Raw genomic sequence first — 22,268 nt, 5'->3', positions numbered from 1 at the left:
GGTAGGCATGTTCTCTGCTATCCACTTTATGTTTTCAATATTATTTTGAGTATAGGGGGGTCGCTTGTTTTTTTTAAGGGTCGTCAAAAATATATTCCACAGAAGGGCCAAATATTTTCATTTCAGAGAGGTCCGATTTTCTCCAAGTATCGCTCATTATAAATAATCTACAGTCCCAAACATACCTTCATGCAGATAGAAAGGAGAAATACCACCCAAATACCAAGAAACTAGACTTACACCCCTATATATGTATTTGGACAGTAAAGCTAAATGGTAAAACAGATATGTTTGAAAATACCCTCAAATAAAAAGTGACATTCTGTACTCTCATATGCTGGAGTATAGATCCAAATTAAATGTTTTTGCTTCACTGTCCAAATAAATACATAGGGGAGTGTTTGTTCGAGGAGACAATCAAGATGGGTTCGATGTCTAGCACATCTAGCATTGATTGTGAAGGAAGGAACATATTTTTTCTCCCTCATTACCGGCAGATCCTTCCTTCCTGATTCTTTTCAACCTTTCATTGATGTACCAAAGCTTGATAACCTTGGTTTTCTTTTCTAATGGTCTAACAGAGATACTTACTGTTGAATATACACTGAGTGTACAAAACATCAGACTGACCAGGTGAATGCTCTGATCCCTTATTGATGTCACTTGTTCAATTTATTTTGATACTTGTTAAATTTACTTCAGGAGACAGGTTAAATAAGGATTTTTAAGCCTTGAGAGACATGGAGACATGGATTGTGTGTGTGCCATTGCCCCGACAAATTGAGGCTGTTCTGATGGAAAAAGGGTGTGCAACTCAATATTAGGAAGGTGTTCCTAATGTTTCGTACACTCAGTGTATATCATGACAACAAAATTTGCAAAGCAAATGCTTCAGTATTTCATCAATGGTGGTATTAGTCAAATATGGTATGACAGATGTTATGATGCCTTAGTACACGTATTGCATGCAAAGCTCCTCTCTACAACAAATTGCTAACAAGCTAACATTATGTTGCCTCCTGGCTCCCCTGCCTGTTGTTGACCAAACGTGTGGCAGTGACAAAGGCTACACAGCAGGTATGGGCTATGGTGATGTCACATGGAGCTGCCTCCTACTGTGTCAAAGTCACACAGTTACAGCAATAAACAATTTGTGTAAACTGTACATTTTATGCAAATTTTTTACTAAAAGTTCATTGTTTGAAATAGTAACCGTGACATGTCCAAGCATTCCTTTGAATTACAAAAAAACATACTCAAACTCTTTTATAGTAACATAATGAAGTACAGAATGTATGTTCATTCAACTATACATCACTCTAATGACAACAGAACAAAACAAATACATTGTTTCTGATACATGACCAAGAGAACCAAGCACAACAATGAGAACTCAACTCAGCAGCTGCAGTGTGGGGGAAAACAATCATTGTGACAAAAGGATAGCATGATATATTTGCCTTAGTATGGATCAATATGCAAATGTTCACTTTTACTATGTACAGGTACACTGATTTACTTGTTACCAATAATGACGCTGATCCGTCTACCAATCAAGATGGCGATAAATTATGCAAATGGTACAGCTGTTTTCAGGCAAATGAATCCCTGTGGAAAATAGTGCTGTCATCTTAATTGGAGACTTATCACCAGGTGTCACATTTAGCCATAGAAGTTAATGCACAGCCAGTGATAGAGCTGCTACTGGAGCCATAGAAGGAATTGACCTGTGTCATTAATTCTAACCAGTCAGCTATGTTCGCTACTTAGCTAAATGTCTGTCAAGAAGCTGGTGGCTGGATAGAGGTTTCAGATAAGTTCATTCCCAGGTCATCCTATTAAAAAAATGTCATTGGTTCTTAGGTTTATCCATTCCTGACACTAAACACCTTTGAACTAAATGTCACATACATCTACACAGTCCAGAATTGCACACGGGTCAAGTTGAATGTTAATTAATACGACAGCAAATAGACTTAAAGTACAGAGATTGTTTTCATTAACTAAAACATGCATCACCTTGACTAGGGACTGGGGCCACCATGTCAGAGGGCAGCACAACCTTAGGAATTGCGAGTCAAACCTTGGCAATGGCACATTTCATAACAATCTTAGCATTTGTCCCAAATGGCACCCTATTCCCTACATACTAGAGACGGACTGATAATCGGCCAAGCAATTATATCGGGCCGATAGATTATTCTAGTCGATAGACTATTCTATTCTAGTCTATCGCCTATTGGCCCTTCCCTCCATATAGCAAAGCTGTTGCTATGCCAGGCACCATTCACTGCCTAAGCCACGAGCACTGCTCAATGCAGAGGAATGTCTAGCTGGGAAAATCAGCAGCAGCAAGCTAGCTCATTCTCCAACAGAAAGGTGCAGTATTGACAAATGGATGAATTGTCACAGCTGCCAAAATCGAACCCCTTTTGCAAATATTAGTTTAGTTAATTCACTCATAATAAGGCTCATGTTGACGTCCTCGGAAATCCATGCAATAAGCCAGCTAGCTAAGCAGATAGCTATGTGACCTGTTATCAAAGATTAGGATAACTAACCCTTTCATCTGTGGTGTTAGCCAGTTGGCTATATTAGCTACTATGCGATCTATCTGGCAAGATAAACATGGTGCTAAGATATCAGATAGGAGCTAATAGACAACGTAGCTAGCTGGTTTTCATTTTGAACATGCACCATTTTCGGCAACGAGCCATCTGCTTGCAGTGTAACGTTAGCATTTGACTGGTGTGCTGATCTGAACAGTCATACCCATGAACAATCATACCCATCAATTGACAGTTGATAGTCGGATTAGATGATTGTCGTAATAGGGAAAGAAGGAAGTGTTTTAAAATGCCTAAATAAAGGTTGGCAATAAGTTTAGCTACCTAAGAATCTTCCTGCATGTTTATGGACCAAGAAACCTGTAGATCAGCGCACGTGTGTGCGTTCTCACTTCTGAAACTATGGGCAGATTTGAGTCATTCAGACAGAACGTGCATCGTCCTTTCATCTTGTTAGATATTAGGCACATTCTTGGCTTGGTAGCAAATGTCATCGCCATTGAGCTTGATATGATGGAGGGAGACGTGAAAGAGAGCAGAGTTACACCCTCCCGCTATCCAATCGTAGCAGTAGGATCAAGTTACAACCCGCCCATTTCTTGAAAGATAACTGAACCAACCAAATGAGTTGTTTCAAATTTCGTCCTGGCAGCTGAGTTGTTTAGAGATGCGTTTGTAACAGTTTAACTTTAGTCCGTCCTCTCGCCCCGACCCGGGCGCGAACCAGGGACCCTCTGCACACATCAACACGTCACCCACGAAGCATCGTTACCCATCGCTCCACAAAAGCCGCAGCCCTTGCAGAGCAAGGGGAACCACTACTTCAATGTCTCAAAGTGAGTGACGTCACCGATTGAAACACTATTAGCGCACACCACCGCTAACTAACTAGCCATTTTACATCGGTTACACATTCTTACAGCTGAAATAATATATTTTTCCCAAATCATGACGTTACGTTGGACGCATTTGCATTGAATATATTCTCAAACTAACAGCGTCTATATTTATTTTACTAGGCAAGTCAGTTAAGAACAAATTCTTATTTTCAATGTTCAGGGGCAGAACGACAGATTTGTACCTTGTCAGCTCAGGTATTTGAACTTGCAACCTTTCTGTTACTAGTCCAATGCTCTCAGTTTTTCAAGAGATTTATACGTCTACTTTTACTTTTGATGCTTAAGTTTATTTTAGCAATTACATTGACTTTTGATGCTATATTTAAAACCAAATACTTTTAGACTTTTACTCAAGTAGTATTTTACTGGGTGACTTTCACTTTACCTTTGAGTCATTTTCTATTAAGGTCTCTTTACTTTTATTAAAGTATGAAAATTGGGTACTTTTTCCACCACTGCTGGTAAGAAGGGGTAGGGAGGTACTTCACATGCTCTGGTGCATTCTTTATGCTGCCAAGCTTCAGGAAGCAGGGATAAGCTTCCTAGAGAAACACACTACCTTCAAGTTGATGCGTCAGTCCAGTGTTCTATTCAGTACAAACTCCAAATAAACCGTGTTTGAGCACAAAACATCTCAGAGGTATAATGATTGCATGCATCTCGTATTGTTGCACAGTGAGAATACAGGTTGAATTACTAAGGCACATCTGCAATGCTAATTACCATAGTATGATTAGTGCTATCACACTACAGAAGCAATTATTGTAAACAACATACAGTACATGAATGACTGACTGAAAGTCATAACAGTATTAGTTTATTTCAGATCTGAAGAACTAAGGTGTGTGGTAAGAATTTAGGAATTATTACCTACAAAAGTAAGCACCATCAGATCACTTTACAATTAATTTTGACAGCTGTTCTTGGCACAGCATTGATATAGACAGTAGACCTGAATGGCAATGCCAAGCAATGAGCTTATGTTTATGTATAATCCACATAGACATCATCCATGGGAAAAAAATTGGGAGGTCAACCCCCTTTAGGCACATACTGTAAATGGACAGTCCCAATCTAACCACATTCCTCTGAGAATGTGTCCACTCTACTGCTAAGTAAATACATTAGCTTACCTCCGACAACATGAACCCAGGTCTGACTCCACTCAACAACCAACACAAGGTAGTGCCCTCGCCGCTTCACTTGGCTAATCTTAATAGATGCTAATAGAAGTTGATGACAGCATTGAGCTTTAAGTGCTAACTGTTGATATATACAAACACCATTGTTGATAACATGACTGAACGTAACTCTTGAGAGGTGCCAAACTCTTGCTCATCTCTACCGTGACATGGAACTATCTTTAGCCAGTGCTGATAAAACAATTGAATACAACATTGATTAAAATAAATTACATGAAAATGTGTTCTTATACCAAACAGAGTTAAATGTAGCCTACTTAAAGAGCTTGCCACACACATAGCATAATACAAAACAAAAAGGATAAAGAATTTCAAGAACAGCCTTATGCAAATGTGAATTCCAATCCAATGAAAGTGTATAGTACATATCAGTGGAAAACAAATGAATTAGGCTACCTAACATTTCTATCAAACATTTCACGGTGATCTGACCAAAGGGTGACCAGTGGGAGTAATTTCAGAAGGATAACCCCATGTGGTGCCACAGTGTGTACAAATCTCTCTCAATGTGATGTTCGAATTCTAATCTCAGTGGTATTAAGCGACCTTGACCACATTGCAGTTCTTTCTTGTATGTGCTTTTTAGATTTGATAGATTTGATAGATAAGAGACTGTTAAATTGAGGATGCTTAGTATTGTAAGCTCCTAACAGAAAACTAGGTTCAGTGTGCATAATGTAGCCGACATAGAAGCAGTCACTGGAATTTAGCCATTCAAATGTGTCTGCTTTGATAAAATACAGTATTTCTACATGAAAATCACATTACTGCTACATGACCACTAGCCTGATACTGTACAGTATGTGCCCCATTTCATGTAGAAATCCTATACCCCAGGGCCAAAGCATGCTTCTTGTCAAAAATGATGATTATCATGCATAGAATTACTTTTCTAGAGTGACAAAGCATGTTTCAATATGACAGGTGAAGCGGTGCACCCTTGGAATCTATCATAATTATCTCTCCTATTGCCATGTTGTACATACAAATTCCATTTGTATTGAATTTGAGCTACCAGACTCAATGAGCTACCAAACTCATTTTTTTCATATGCCAGTTGTATTTATACAAATTATGAATATAGTACAAATGGATATTACAAATAAAATAAACCTGGTTGCAAAATGTCCAACACTAGATAGACTCAGCAGCACTATGGTAATGGTGGCAGAGGAATGGCTGAAACCCAGGCCCTATACCGAGGAGATTACATTTAGAGGAGAATTCATGTGAGTGATTGTCCAAAAATCTACCTAATTGTTATCTTTTCAAAATGTGCATAGGCCTATATCTGGGCTAGGCTTCATCTAAATTCACATTGGCTGCGATTGCTCTTGTCCTACTGCATTTATTCACCACTTTCTAATTTAATTTCAGTCCTTCTGGATTACCTTCATCTACCTAATGGCTTCCTGATTGCGTGTCTAGTCCTTCTGTTAGCATTATTAAAATGTCATTTCTGAAGTAATTAAGTAAAGCACTTATTTTCTTGACGTTCTTCGCCACTTAATTTGTTCTTCATTAATGATATGTAATGGACTTGTAAATAAATGAATCATTGTTTCATAGCATGGGTGCAGTGTCCTGGAATAATGGTAAAGTTTGTCTCATACTGTGTAAAGTAATCGGATAAAGTAAAACAGAATGTTGGGGACAGCTTTGAAAGAAATCCACTAAAGCAAATGTTGTAATATTTTTGGACTATTGCTGTCTATATAATAACATGTGGTGAGTATTTAGATGTATATTTTTTTAGGAAATATTTATATTGTAAAGAAAACACTGTTCATGCTGCCTTAAAGTGCTAGAAACGTTCAGATTAATTTAACCATAAAAGTGTAACTGCCGTCTCGGAAGATGTATGAGCATCAGTGAATCTCCAGCATTGTAGTAGAGCGGGGGTTTGAAGCATAGAGCCAGCGAGGGGATCCAATCTGGCCCGCGGGTGGTTGGAGTAAAAAAATTGAGAGAAAAAATAACGTGTGGGGATACATTAACTTAATATACTTTAAAATGACTAAAACCAAATTGAAACAGTGTAGTAATGATAATGTACCTACATTCATACAGTTTATTGACCGTGTCCAGCTCGCTAAAAATCAACAAAATGAAGGCTAGCATCAAAAATTCCAAAAACAATGGATAGAGGAAACATTTTAGCAAATTTTGAAAGCGAGGAAATACTGTATAACAAATCGTTGAAGACAGAACGCGGCACCCGGGGCAACATTTGTTTGACACCCTTATATTAGAGGATGGCGCTGGAATGGAATCATGAGGGGAATGCAAATGTTCTGAACATTCCCAAAAATAAAATTTCTCATCTTCAGCTATGGAGACAGGCCGTCTGCCTTCCCTCCTCTGGGGCTTGTTGATAACATCTGTCAACACATATGGCAGTCAGAAAAGTGTTTGTTTGTAAATCTAACAGAATAATGACAGACAGATTCTGTAAGTGGAAAAATCATATGCTGATTAGAATGGAACTTAACATTTTCCACTGTTTTGTGTATGCATGGAAAATCTGATTACAATGGTTGCGTAAGTTACGAAGAACGAAGACCGCATTGTAGAATAGTAATGATGTGTATAAATTAAGGATTTGTTTCCCTGCATCTGATGAGGTGCTCTTGAATCAATACACAAATCGATGAATTACGGAAAAACTGAGCAGAGGTGATGTCAAACAAGCTATACAAACATGGTTCTGAAAGACTAAGAGACACGCCGTGATTGTGATCGTGATTGTGATCGTGATTGCTTCAACCTCACGAGCTGTAGTGGGATTGTGGGAGCATATAATGACCGTGTGTTCAGAGATCTATGGGCATCTATTTAACCTTCTGTCCATTAAACCCATTGCCATGATGAAAAGGGAGCTCTAATGGAAGAGCCAGGTCTGAATGGAAGCACTAGAGGACATCCAGCAAACTGTAAACCTCATAAAACCACTGTCCATTTGTCAAAATGGTTTCATCTGTTAGAAATGGTTTTATTTATCTCATTTTCGGACCCTAGCATGTCCATTGAAACACTTTCCCTCTTCAAGATCCTTTTTTAAAAGCATTGTTCTGTCAGGAGAGAACTATGAATCACAAGAAAATATATGCAGATAATAAATGCAAATGAGTCTGTCATATCAATGTTTGGTAAATCCTTCGCAAAATCTTGTCAAGGTTAAAATAATCATCAAGCAAAGCTTTGGAACAGTACAAAGTCAGAGTTAGTAACAATATGATATAGGGTTTAACTTTATTTATTCTTGTAACTATGGGAACAACCCAGCCCACGCATGTATACAGAACTGACCCACTGGACAGCCTTTCATCTAGCAAGCTCAAGCAAGTTCTTTGAGAGTCCAACCATGGCAACTGAGAAAGTTATTGTTTCTTATCAAACAAAACAATATAGTGTTACATAACATAATTCTGCAAATCCATTGTTCATTTCACATTGCTTCATTCATCAGAGCTTACAGTAAGTAGTACAGAGAGGTTCAAGATTTGTGATAATGCTTTCTCACATAATATTACCCCTTATAGAGTCAAGTGTCAGTTGTACTAGGTGAGTGTGAAGGTGACACAACAGTCTGCTGTAGAAGACACTGCAATAAGTTCAAGAGGTCTTCATCATTCCAGCAGAATAGCAAGCAATGTGCTTTATAAAAGGTTATAGAGGTGGTCAAGTCAGGGTATAAATGCAGAGCCAGAGCCACTATTGCGAAACAAACAGTTGAATATGGATGTGCCAGGTATGCTGCAAAGCTCTTAAGCCTAAACTCAAGCCAACTAAATACATAATACATCATGACTCATACTGTATTATGTTTATGATCCTTGCCAGCTCCTAAGTAAGCATAGTGAACCATCCATACTGTATGTCCTTCATACCCATCAGTAATAACAAGGCCCATGAAGCATTTTCTCAACAGGACAGTTTCATCATGTTGCTTCACCTTTAATTTAAGTTTGGACATAACGACTTACTAACAAGCCTAATTGTTCTTTCCCTCGACTAGCATTGTAGCAGTAGACAACAACTTATCAAATCGGAAAAATGGTACATCGCTTGGTTGTGTCTTGCATTAGAAGAGGCAAAAAGTGCAATCCGACAGACCCTAGTCAGTATCAGCCACCCCCAGCCAAGGTTCAGACAAGACTCACTGACAATAAGTTACCACTTCTCTGACAAAGTAGTTCCTGCTATCACCCCCTCACTGTTCTCACCTGGAGCTTGATTGACACTGCAGCCTAATGACAGACAGACAACCCTAGGAAGCTAACCTGTGTACACTTCTATGTAAAACTCACTCACTTCACCTCTAGTTAGAGGAGGTTGATAAACGGGTAGATAAACATTGCTTTACTTTCTGGAAGGAGGTCTTATTAATCAAATTACTTTTGATTAGGATTTAAAATACCTAAACCAAGAGTACATTTTCAATTTGTAATCCAAATAGAATAAATCACATTGAAGGCAGGGTGGAAACAAATGATTTACTACCATCAAATATTCTGGGAATGAGGTAAACAACAGAGAAATGTTTTCAGCTTAATTGTGTTGGCACCGCATTGCCATTCATTACTGTAAAAATCAACTATTAACTTCTCACCAACCATCCGATCCCACTACAACTCTTATTTGTATGGAAGATAACTGGCAGTAACTGGATCCAGGATGTCTAAGCAGTACAATGCATACTATATGCATTCATTGTTTTTGAACACTGTGTACATTAGGTGGAGTACTTGGCAATGGGGATTGGGTGTAAGCCTTCCTAAAACTAATCTCACAGAGGGTCTCCTTGTCATACAGAGGGTATCATTGTCAAACAAAGTATCCTAACTGTTTGCCATCTCTCTCTCTTGCTCTCTCTTTCTCTTTCTACCGCACCTGCTGCCTTGACCTCTAAATGCTGAGCTATGAAATGCTAACTGACATTAACTCCTGAAGTGCTCACCTGTTCCACCTTATATGACCACTGTGAATATTATTTGACCCAGCTGGTCATCTATGAACATTTGAATATCCTGAGGAACGATCTGGCCTTAATGACCATGAACTCTTATAATCTCCACCCGGCACAGCCAGAAAAGGACTTAGCCACCCCTCAGAGCCTGGTCCCTCTCTAGGTTTCTTCCTAGCTTGCTGTTCGGAGTCTTTGGGGTTTTAGGATGGGTGTCTGTATGAGCACTTTGTGACAACTGCTGAAAAATCGATTGATATAGCTGTACGGTTTCTAAGATCCTCCTGAGAGCAATTACTGGCCAAGAAGATGGCATATTATATCATTGAAAAACTACCGCCTTGTAAATATTTAACTAACATGCCATGGCTGACATACATTACATTTACCATTCTATAGCGATAACCCTAGTGTGCTATGGTGAAAAGGTCACCTTAAACTTCATCCATACTATTTTTACGACTGTGACACGGTCAGACAAGTGTCCCAGCAGTGTCGAAAAAAGGATTTCCATGATTAGCACTGCAGTGCAAAAATGTGAATTCCATACAGAACATTTCTGTCAGCCCTCAAAGTAGCTTAAGTGGATGGAAATTGAAAAAGTCTCCGCCTGAAAAAGATAGACCTGTGTCCTATAGAGAGACTGCAAGATCAGCTTCCAGACAGAGTGAACAGAGCCCTGAAATTAGTCATCCTTTGGAGAGTGCAAGAAAATACAGTGTGTTCCCCACTACCGATATTAGAAGGGTCACTCCCATTGCGCCAAACTCAGGTGTCACTCAAAAGTTTTTGCCCCAAGTCACCAACTTGTGCGTGCTACTTTAAAAAGTACAAAATTCAGTATTGGCAAAAAGTATGAACTACTAATACATTACTCTTTAGGTTGATGTTAAAATGGTTTGCCATTAGGCTGTTTAATATAAACGTAATTGAGTAACTCCACTGAATGTAACTTAAATTGCTCAGTGTCATGTTCAAATAAATGTCAAAACCTCTCTAATCATTCATAATCTGGGGAACATTACCCTACTTGGGGCATTAAGCCAATCAGGTCCATAATCTCATTTCACAGTAGACTGCATGTGAATTAGAATCCCACAATTTATGAGAAGGGTGTCTAACATTGGAAATTGACATTTTGGTACCAGATTTTGGTACCCTGATTGACATTTTGGTACCAGAAATAACACAATTCTGTGCTTCGTTCCTGTTGATGTCTTGGAATGACTTTAATGTCTTCTTCAAGGGTTGTGAGCTCACTGGGAATGTCCAGGTCAGTACGGAAGATTCACTTATACTGTATGAAGAGGATGGTGTAATAAGGATGGGGGGAGCAGTATCTTGCCCGCAATACCCTAGAAACTTCTGGATACTGGTTCTAATTGAAGAGATGAGCCAAATAACCCTTTCTACATTTAATCTTGTAACCGCGTCATCTTTACATCTTTTTTTATTTTTCTTCACCTTAAGAACTCTGAAGGCTACTGTTCGTGAAGTGCCATAAATTACAAGACTGCATAACTTTTTCCAAGGGACAAAAATATTCCTAACCACTGCTGCTCTGTTTGGTTGTCCAGAATTTTGTCCCAGTAGTACAGTACATGTGAGCCTGCATATAGATTTAATCTTCTTTCATTGCACCCAGTTGAGCCTTTCTAACCCAAGAGTCAAATAAAAGCAGTAATACAGTTTGGCAACTATATCGACACTACTGAGACACTGCAGTCTACAGACACAAAACATATTTGCTAATGACAGCACAATATTCATTCACATGCTGTGCTTGACTGGGATCATTTCCAACATATGAATACAACACCGCCAACGCATTTAGAATAGATATATGTTTTGAATATTGGTTTAGAACTATAGCTAAAATTAAATGAGATTTTTAAAACTTGATTTTGATTATTTTCAGGTAGACATAAAGACATCAGAAACCATGCAAAATCTACAGCTAATCAATGGAGATCCACACACAGTAGTTGGCATTCGATTTTCAACAAAGGTGCTCCCACAGCTACTGCTGCTACCCCCTCCTAGTGGGGAGATAAACATCACCTCTCTTCAAGGGACTAGTCTAAGCACCAGCGCACGTTGTCATGGAAACCATTCACTGGCACACAATCTCTCTGTGCTCCCTCTATCGCTGTAGAAATGCCTGGACTCCAACTCAGCTTTGCTGCTTCTTTATATCAGAAAGAAGTATTTGGGTTAAAAATATATATATATATCAATCAGAGGTTGGTATGTGCAACGAAACCTTTGTGGTCTTTTGTGTGGGTGGATCGGAGAAGGGGTGTACATATGTAGGATCTTAATTTGATCCCTCTTTTGGTGCTGAGAATTTTCTTGCACCGTAAATAAATACATTCACAGAAAACCCACACTATCACTTTTCATGTAGCCTACCTTTGGCCAGCTCAGAGCCTAACCACCGAGCAAGCAACATTATGGACTAAAAGTTAAAATCATATTGCTGCAGGATTATTTTGCTGTGATAATATATTGTAGGTCAAATTAAGATCCTGCATCTGTATGTATTGTACTATGCATGAGTGCCAGTACTTGTCAGTGTGTGTGATTGTGTGGTGGATTTTGTGCGCACCGGGCAATACTAAAAGGGAACCCATTATATCCAATTAAAAATAGCTTCAAACCCTTGCATGTGTTCTGTTTACACTACATTAAGTATTAATAGAGTGTGGAGATGGAGGTGTAAACACCTGAAGCAGTGTGCATCCTGAAATGTACTGATTACCTTTAAATCTGTGTAAAACCTAGTAATGGTGAAACAGATATCACATTTTTATTGCTATTCATAATCATAAAACTAATAGGGAAAATAAACTAAAAGGATCTGCTTCTTTTGTTCAACATTTGGAATTAAAACAATACATTGGCTAGCCTGGGTAGGGATGGACATTCTACCTACTGTACAGAACTGCAAACGCACACAGTGGAGTGGGTTACTAGTAATTTATGGAGCAGGTAGGTAAGAATACATTCTTTGTCAAATAATCCTCTTACCACAACTTTGGGATAGTGATTGAACTCTGGACTAAACATTTATTATCGATATCAGGGTGCACGCACAACTTTGCAAATGCTCTCAATTACGTGTGTATACGCAAATATGTATTAATAAAAAATCCCCATGCATATTCATAATGATGGGATCGTGCGAACCAATGTTAACACAAAGGTAGGTTATACTGGACCAAATGATTCCATTATTTCATATTATTAATCTGCATGTGGTGCCTTTCAGCATATGGGGATGATCAGCGGCTGCCAGAGTAAATACAGAGAAATCTCTCCCCCAAAGGGAGACTTCATTAGCTCATCTGAGGACAAAGTTACATTACAGCTCTATCTGCTATAACGTGAAGTTGATATACAGTGCCTGGTGAAAGTCTACACCCAGTGCAGTCTTCAGTTTGCTGCCTTAAAATGAAATCTAAAAAATGAAAGAAAAACCGAATGATGTCTTAATTGCATATGTCCCCACACCCTTGAGGTAATACTTGGTGAAAGCACATTTGGCAGCTATTACAGCTGTGAAAATGTTTCTATATGATTCTACCAACTTTTCACAACTCTTAGGGCAACATACAGCTGTATATCCATTGTTCTTGTTATCCTGATTGTCGTTAGGAGAAAGAGAGGAGGACCAAAATGCAGCGTGATGATTATCCATTTTAATGAACACGAATAATCTAACAAAAAACAACAAAACACGAGAACGAAACGAAACAGTCCTGAACGGTGAACATACACAAACACAGGAACAGGAACAATCACCCACAACCCACAATACAAAACAGGCTACCTAAATATGGTTCCCAATCAGACAACGACTAACACCTGCCTCTGATTGAGAACCATATCAGGCCAAACACATAGAAATAGACAAACTAGACATACAACATAGAATGCCCACTCAGATCACACCCTGACCAAACAAAACATAGAAACATACAAAGCAAACTATGGTCAGGGCGTGACACTTGTCAAAAAAAGCTCAATAAATTTGGTTGGGAATGATCGATGGACAGCAATATTCTAACCTTGTCTCTGATTTAAGGCAGGACTGAGACTGAACCATTCAGGAACACTCAACACCTTTGGAAAGCCATTCTGGTTTGTCTTTGGCATTAACATATGTGTAATTGTCCCGCTGAAAAATCTATGCTCCTTTCATATTAATTTTGATCCTGACTAACTCCCCAGTCCCTGCCGGTGACAAGCATAACCATAACATGATGCTGCCACCACAATACTTGAAAATACAGAGCGTTTCACTCTGTGTTGTGTGGTATTGGATTTGACCAAAAACCTAAAATTATTTTTCAGAATTACTTAACGGCCATGTTGCAGCAAAACAGAGGATATGAATTGTTTTTTTTAACACAGGCTTCCTTCTTTTCACTTTATCATACAGGCCAGTAATGTCGAGTGAATGCAATGTTGTTGATCCTCTGTATTTTCAAGTGTTGTGGCAGCATCATGTTATGGGTATGCTAGTCACCGGCAGGAAATGGGAAGTTTGTCATTATGGGTTATGGAAAAAAAATTCTGGATATTGTACAGTGGTGTCATACTCCATTTTGCCTCAAGCAATCAGACTCATTACTACATGATGATGACAATCACACATACTTGTTAAGCCTACTAAATAGCATGGAAATACTGTATGTGATTGCAAACACAGCAACGATATAGCACGCATGCCTTGTTGTGAGTAGGATATGTTAGTGCTAACAAAGCTGGTACATGGCCCCTCCCACAAATGTGCTGCAATGTGACTTACAGAGCAGACTCCATTAATGTGTGGATCACAGGAGGTTGGTGGCACCTTAATTGGGGAGGACGGGCTCGTGGTAATGGATGGAGCGGAATGATATCAAATACATCAATGTCATGGTTTCCATGTGTTTGATACCATTCAATCTCCTCCGCTACAGCCATTATTATGAGCCGTCGTCCACTCAGCAGCCTCCACTGATGTGGATTTGTTGTCTCACTCTTTTGGCCATGCATTCTGAACAGATACGATTTTGTATTTTGTTCCCCAAAGGCTTCACTTTATAGTATCACACTATACAGTGCATTCGGAAAGTATTCAGATTCCTTAACTTTTTTCACATTTTGTTGTTAAAGCCTTATTCTAAAAACACACAATAACCCATAATGACAAAGCAAAAACAGGTTTTTAGATATGTTTACAGATTTATAAATGGAAATATTACATTTACATAAGTATTTAGACCCTTTACTCAGTCCTTTTTGAAGCACCTTTGGCATCGATTACAGCCTCAAGTCTTCTTGGGTATGATGTTACAAGCTGTATTTGGGGAGTTTCTCCCATTCTTCTCTGCAGATCCTGTCAAGCTCTGTCAGGTTGGATGGGCGTCGCTGCACAGTTATTTTCAGGTCTCTCCAGAGATGTTCGATCGGGTTCAAGTCCGGGCTTTGACTGGGCCACTCAAGGACATTCAGAGACTTGTCCCAAAGCCACTCCTGCCTTTTCTTGGCTGTGTGCTTAGTGTCACTGTCCTGTTGGAAGGTGAAACTTCGCCCCAGTCTGAGGTCCTGAACGCTCTAGAGCAAGTTTTCATCAAGGATCTCTATGTACTTTGCTCCGTTCATCTTTCCCTCGGTCCTGACTAGTCTCCCAGTCCCTGCCGCTGAAAAACATCCCCACAGCATGATTCACCGTTGGAATGGTGCCATGTTTCCTACAGATGTGACGCTTGGTTTCATCAGACCAGAGAATCATGTTTCTCATGGTCTGAGAGTCCTTTAGGTGCCTTGTGGCAAACTCCAAGTGGAGTTTGCCACAAGTTGCATGGACTCACTCGGTGTGCAATACTAGTGTTTAACATGATTTTAGATTGATATCCTCATCTCTGTACCCCACACATACAATTATCTGTCAGGTCCCTCATTCAAGCAGTGAATTTCAAACACAGATTCAACCACAAAGACCACAGAGGTTTCCCAATGCCTCGCAAAGGACACCTGTTTGTAGATGGGTAAAAAAAAATGAAAAGCATACATTGAATATCCCTTTGATTATGGTATATTTATTAATTACGCTTTGGATGGTTATACTTGGACACCCAGTCAAAGATACAGGCATCCTTTCTAACTCAGTTGTCAGAGAGGAAGGACACTGTTCAGAGATTTCACCATAAGACCAATGGTGACTTTAAAACAGTTAGAGTGTAATGGCTGTGATAGGAGGAAATTGAGGATGGATCGACAACATTGTAGTTACTCCACAATACTAACCTAATTGACAGAGTGAAAATAAGTTTGTTTGCAACAAGACACTAAAGTAAGAATACTGTTATATTTGGGGCAAATCCAATACAAGCTTGACTTAGGCTAAATCGAAGAGGAAAATCTGTTTCAGTCTGCTTTCCACCAGACACTGGGAGATCAATTCACCTTTCAGTAGGACAATAACCTAAAACACAATACCAAATATACACTTAGAGTTGCTTACCTAGAAGACAGTGAATGTTCCTGAGTGGTCAGTTTTGACTTAAATCTACTTGAAAATCTATGGCAAGACCTGAAAATGCTTGTCTAGCAATGATCAACAACCATTTTGACAGAGCTTGAAGAATTTTTTAAAGAATATTGGGCAAATGTTGCACAATCCAGGTGTGCAACACTCTTAGATACTTATCCAGAAAGACTCACAGCTGTAATCGTTGTCAAAGGTGTTTCTACAAAGTATTGACTCAGCGGTGTGAATACTTATGTAAATGAGATATTTCTGTATTTCAATTTCAATACATTAGCAAAAAAATCTAAAAACATGTGTTCACTTTTTCATTAATTAAGGGGTATTGTGTGTAGATGGGTAAGGGAAAAAAATCTATTTAATCCATTTTCAATTCAGGCTGTAACACAACAAAATGTGAAATAAGTGAAGGGGTATGAATACTTTCTGAAGGCACAGGTGCCATTTGGGATGCATACCTAGTCGCATATCACACTCCCTCACTGTACAGTCCTGCCATATGAAAGGACAGTCCACTTTCAAAGAGTCCCATAGAACTATAGCAGCTGTGCGCTTCTCTAATCAGCACCATGGACAGCAGCCAGAGTTCTGAAGTGAACGCCACTCACTCTGCTTATGTTCTTTCCCTCTCAATGCATTCTTGAGTTTGCTCTAAAAAAAACGTTGCCTAAATTTGTGAACATGTAAAAAGGAACATTACTTAAACGTATATTTTGTTGTATATATGGAGTGGGTATCAATAAAGGCTATTCTACAGAGCTGAGTCTACCATCTGAAAAAAGTAAAACTATGGAGAATATGTACAGTAGGCCAGTCTATACATTGTAAAGAACACAGGTTGTAGTGATATAGTGCTACACCTGTTAACTCCACCAGCATGTAAACACATATAATATGTATATTAATCTCAGTGATAGGATTGCAAATATGGAATATTTTCACATACATTCCTTAAATGTACTTTAGTGGATATACTGTAGTAGGCTATACTATTATTATCAATAGGCTCGCGTCCTGCACTTTCAGCCATCAATGCTAATGATTGGTAGCACATAACCTTGAAACCAGCTAAGTTTTTGTAAAATGCCAATGTAATTTCAGTATTACTAGTCATTATGCTCGATTATGTTTGCTACCAATATGCTATGCATATGTCTACAGTTCTGAATAGCAATTGAAGTAGGTTCATTATCGTCATGTAGCCAACTCAATGTACACCGTGGAAATGATTATAGCATATAGCAATCTTAGCCAGGCCTAGTGTGTATTATATTGCACAAACTCATCTTACGTGTAATAATAGACATGGCAGATATAATCTTCTAATAACAATAATAGACCGTTTATGAAACATGGGCATGGCAAGTGGGGGTGCTGAACATCAAGACTGCAGCCTATCATCCGAACTCACCTAGGACGAAAAAGGGGAGTTCAGTGTTTTCTAGATCGTCCACGACGACTATTTCTCCCGGGAAATCATTTCTGACGGAGAACAGAAGCTTGGGCTCGGAGGCCGACGGACTATGCATGATGCTCAGGTCGTTTTCTCTCAAAAACGGCAACGCAGACACGGTGACGCTTTTCATTTTGCATTCCATATCTTGAGAGTGATCCTCGTCGGCATTCACACCTTGAATATTAGCAGCTTTGAAGGCAAGAATCCATGCGAGCGAGACAAGCAATCTCAGACCCATCATGCCCCGCATCACCGCTACTTCGTATCCCCGTCTCCTTTCTGTTCGAGGGCTTCACTTCAATACGGAGAGGAAGAGGAGCGAGGGGGAATGCGCTGGCAAAGCACACATTTCCGGGTTGTTTTGTTCGGGAAATAAATTGCGCCTATTTCGCATAAATCCCCATTGCCTATGCTCTGTCACATGGTTAAAGATGATTTTTGATCATTTCAATGCAGCGTATGAGTTGTATGATAGCGGGAAAGGCAAAAATGCGCAGTACCACTGACCCCTTGATTGGAAATACCCAAATCAAGCCATTGAAAATGCTGCTCATCTGGGAGCCCACTAGTGCAATATGGGATAGTCGACTGTATTTGCGCGCCAATACGTTTATAGGTGTTTATTATAGGCTACAGTAATAACCCGTAATCAGTCGCTATCTGCCCACATATTGTGATTACTTGCGATGGACCAAACAAACTGTCAGTATTAATAAAAATTAAAAAACATCAGCCCTGGGTTTTATTACAGCATCTGCCCTGTCAAAACAGAGGTAACTCCAGTACACTAGGTCACCCAACTTGAAAAATTAAAAGTAAACAATCAATGAATGTCAGGAGGACTGAATAATAGACAAAACATAACTAGAGCTATCACAGACACCATGCATTTATTAATGGGATGGTTGCATGAGACTTGCAAGAGAGTGGAGTCATCACTATTCAAAGAAAATCAAGTTTGCATGGGGTTTTGCACATAGGAGTAGAAAGAACAAGAGCAACTGAGTGCATCTGGTGATGAGGCGAGTGGCAGGTGCAGAGAGGGAGAGAGGGCACAAAGTCTGGGTCTAAGAATGATCTCCCTGTGTAATCTTGAGCTTCTTCCAGCAGTCGAGCAAGGTTTTAGCAAACGGTATAGTGGTTCTGTGATTAAAGGCCACACAATTCATTTCCAACTCTGACCTGCCCATAATTGAGCTCTGAGGGTGGGAGAGAGCACGACAGCAACATCACTATCACCATCTCCGGTTTTTGATATCCATTATTTTTGGGAGATCTTTCAGCAACACATGTCACATGGGCATGTTATTGCGGTATACACGAAATACAGTACATTCGGAAAGTATTCAGACCCCTTGACTTTTTCCACATTTTGTTACGTTACAGCCTTATTCTAAAAGGAATTAAATAGTTTCCCCCCCCTCATCAATCTACACATGTATTTGGGGAGTTTCTCACATTCTTCTCTGCAGATCCTCTCAAACTCTGTCAGGTTGGATGGGGAGCCTTACTGCACAGCTATTTTCAGGTCTCTCCAGAGATGTTTGATGGGGTTCAAGTCCGGGTTCTGGCTAGGCCACTCAAGGACATTCAGAAACTCGTCCCAGAAGCCACGTCTGCCTTGTCTTGGCTGTCTGCTTAGGGTTGTTGTCCAGTTGGAAGGTGAACCTTCAACCCCAGTCTGAGGTCCTGAGCTCTCTGGAGCAGGTCAAGGATCTCTCTGTACTTTGCTCCGTTCATCTTTTCTTTGGTCCTGACTAGTCTCCCAGTCCCTGCGCTGAAAAACATCCTCACAGCATGATGCTGCTGCCACCATGCTTCACCGTAGAGATGTGCCAGGTTTCCTACAGACGTGATGCTTGGAATTCAGGCCAAAGAGTTTAATCTTGGTTTCATCAGACCAGAGAATTTTGTTTCTCATGGTCTTAGAGTCCTTTAGGTGCCTTTTGGCAAACTCCAAGCGGGCTGTCATGTGCCTTTTACTGAGGAGTGGCTTCCGTCTGGCCACTTCACCTCGTCAGGCTTCCAGGCCCTAGCTGGCTCGAGAGGTTTTCTTGCCTCGGTTGGCTCAGCAGGCTCCCACGCCTCAGCTGACTAATCAGGCTCCCGCACCACACCTTAGCCGACTCGTAAGGCTCGCACGCCTCGGCCGGCTTGGTAGGTCCCCATGCCTCGGACGGCTCGTCAGGCTCCCACACCTTGCCCGGCTCGTCAGGCTCCCACGCCTCCGCGGGATCGTCAGGCTTTCATGCCTCTGCCGTCTCGTCAGGCTCCCACGCCTCATCTGGCTTGTCAGGCTCCCACGCCTCATCCGGCTCTCATGCCTCAGCCGGCTCGTCGGGCTTCCCCGGCCTCAGCCGGTTCGTCCGGATCCCATGACTCAGCCGGCCTGTCAGGCTCGCCTAAATGGGACGCCCCCCTCCCTGGCGCTCGAGGGCCCCTGGCGTTCGAGGGTGCCAGGCTGCCCATCATTACGCACACCTGTCACAATCGTTACGCGCACCTGCACTTCTTTGGACTCACCTGGACTCCATTACTTTGTTGATTGCCTCTCCTGTATGTGTCTGTTCCTCAGTTTGATCCCTATGTATGCATTATTGTCATTATGTTTCCCCTGTTTAGACGCTGTCCTTGTTTGTTTCATGTCAGTTATTTATTAAATGTTCACTTCCTGTACTTGCTTCTCGTCTCCCAGCGTCTGTCCTTACATAAGAATGATGGAGCCGCTGTGTTCTTGGGGACCTTCAATGCTGCAGAATTTTTTTGGTACCCTTCCCCAGATCTGTGCTTCGACACAATCCTGTCTCTGAGCTCTACTTACAATTCCTTCGACCTCATGGCTTGGTTTTTGCTCTGACATGCACTGTCAACTGTGGGACCTTATATAGACAGGTGTGTGCCTTTTCCAATATGAATTGAATCTACCACAAGTAGATGCTAAATGACTTAAATGTAAATGTAAGTACATTTCTTAAAACCATTTGTTTATTGTCATTATGGGATATTGTGTGTAGCTTTATGAGGAACATTTTTTATTTAATCCATTTTAGAATAAGGCTGTAACGTAACAAAATGTGGGAAAATAAGGGAAAGGAGTCTGAATACTTTCTGAATGCACTGTATGTCCCAAATGGCACCATATTCTCTATATAGTGCACTACTTTTGACCAGGGCCCTAAGTACCCTGATCAAATGTACTGCTCTATTAAGGGAAAAGGATGCCATTTGAGACACAGGCAGTTTGTGGATTATTGATGTCCTTATATTGCACACTCCTGGAGATGAGCAGCACCAGCATCAACTATTGAGGTTTGTATTTTCTCCAGTAACACTCTGGAGTGTCATTGATTTGGTTATTAAGAGGGATTTACAGTAGTTATTGAAATGAAAACTCTTTCATCAGTGAAAATGAATCAGGGAGATGAAAGTGTTTTTTTTATCTAGGAATTACTCATTTGTGTGCTTGCTATAATGAGCTAATTTGATTTTGTTCTCAAACCTTAACCAATACAGTAGGCTACTCTGTTCTCATCTATATCCTGTTGTTTACATGGTTCATTTTGACTGCCAAATAAATTGTAATTGTTTCATTTGCTATTAAACCTCAACTTCTTCAAAAAGCTAATGCCACTGGGTAAGTAAAATGTATAGCAAACAGCAAGTGTATTTTTCTGAAAAAGTACATATAACCACTATGTCTTATGGGTCTTAAACCATTTGAGTAAAAAAAAAGCAAAATCCTTGAAATACCTAAAAAGAAGGATAGAACTCAATTAGGTATTTCAGATTGTTAACCAAATTGTTGAATTTTCATAAAACCTAGTGGTAATATATAAATATGTTATGGGCATTAATATTTAATCCAGATATATAATGAGGTTTTCTCCACCAGAATATGTTGAAGTTTTATGAGACTGACATGCCATTCCCCTTCAGAATAACACTCACTTTGAGTAGCAACTGGAAAAAGACAATATGAACAAATACGGTACAGCAACGACTAAGATGATTATAATTGGGTGACCTGAGACACATGCCTTAAACAATAATAACACAAAGATAACATGCAATATAACATTTTTTGAGTGAACTCTACAACCATTTTAAGTTCTAGTCAATATTGCTGATTTAGAGAGTGGTTGTCACGTTCGTTTAGAGATAGATTAGACCAAGGTGCAGCGTGGTAGGCGTACATCTTTCTTTTATTTAAATGACACCGGAAAAACAACAAAATACAAAACGAACGTAAAGCTACATGCAGTGCAGAAAGCAACTACACACAAACAAGTTCCCACAAACTAAAGGTGGAAAAAAGGCTGCCTAAGTATGATCCCCAATCAGAGACAACGATAGACAGCTGCCTCTGATTGGGAACCATACCCTGCCAACAAAGAAATAGAAAAACTAGAATGCCCACCCAAATCACACCCTGACCTAACCAAATATAGAAATAAAAAGTCTCTCTAAGGTCAGGGCGTGACAGTGGCTAGATTGGCCCATTGTGGTAGAGCCTGTAGCAAAAATAATGAAAGCCTGTATTTACAGTATTTCCTGGCCCATGACTGCTAAAATAAATAAAGGATTAACGAATACCAAATTTTAGTCAACTAGCCCTTTAAACAGTGTCCTCGTTCAAAATG

The 22,268-nt window shown here is 39.9% G+C and overlaps 1 protein-coding gene across 11 annotated transcripts in view; it reads right to left on the bottom strand.

The window, feature by feature from the left end:
• Positions 1-18,164, bottom strand: part of astn1 (astrotactin 1) — a 246,781-nt gene extending 228,617 nt beyond the window's left edge. For 7 of the 11 annotated variants that reach the window (XM_071377340.1, XM_071377345.1, XM_071377341.1 and 4 more), the window contains exon 1: positions 17,584-18,164. In XM_071377340.1, the coding sequence (XP_071233441.1) occupies positions 17,584-17,878 (295 nt within the window). In that variant the 5' untranslated portion in view covers positions 17,879-18,164. The remainder of the gene's footprint in view (positions 1-17,583) is intronic. The other 4 variants (XM_071377342.1, XM_071377343.1, XM_071377348.1 and 1 more) reach the window with 1 other exon arrangement.
• Between the last annotated feature and the right edge of the window lie 4,104 nt (positions 18,165-22,268).

This window comes from Salvelinus alpinus, chromosome 30 (genome assembly GCF_045679555.1).
Source record: "Salvelinus alpinus chromosome 30, SLU_Salpinus.1, whole genome shotgun sequence".
NCBI lineage: Eukaryota > Metazoa > Chordata > Actinopteri > Salmoniformes > Salmonidae > Salvelinus > Salvelinus alpinus.
This window is presented reverse-complemented; position numbering and strand designations above follow the sequence as displayed.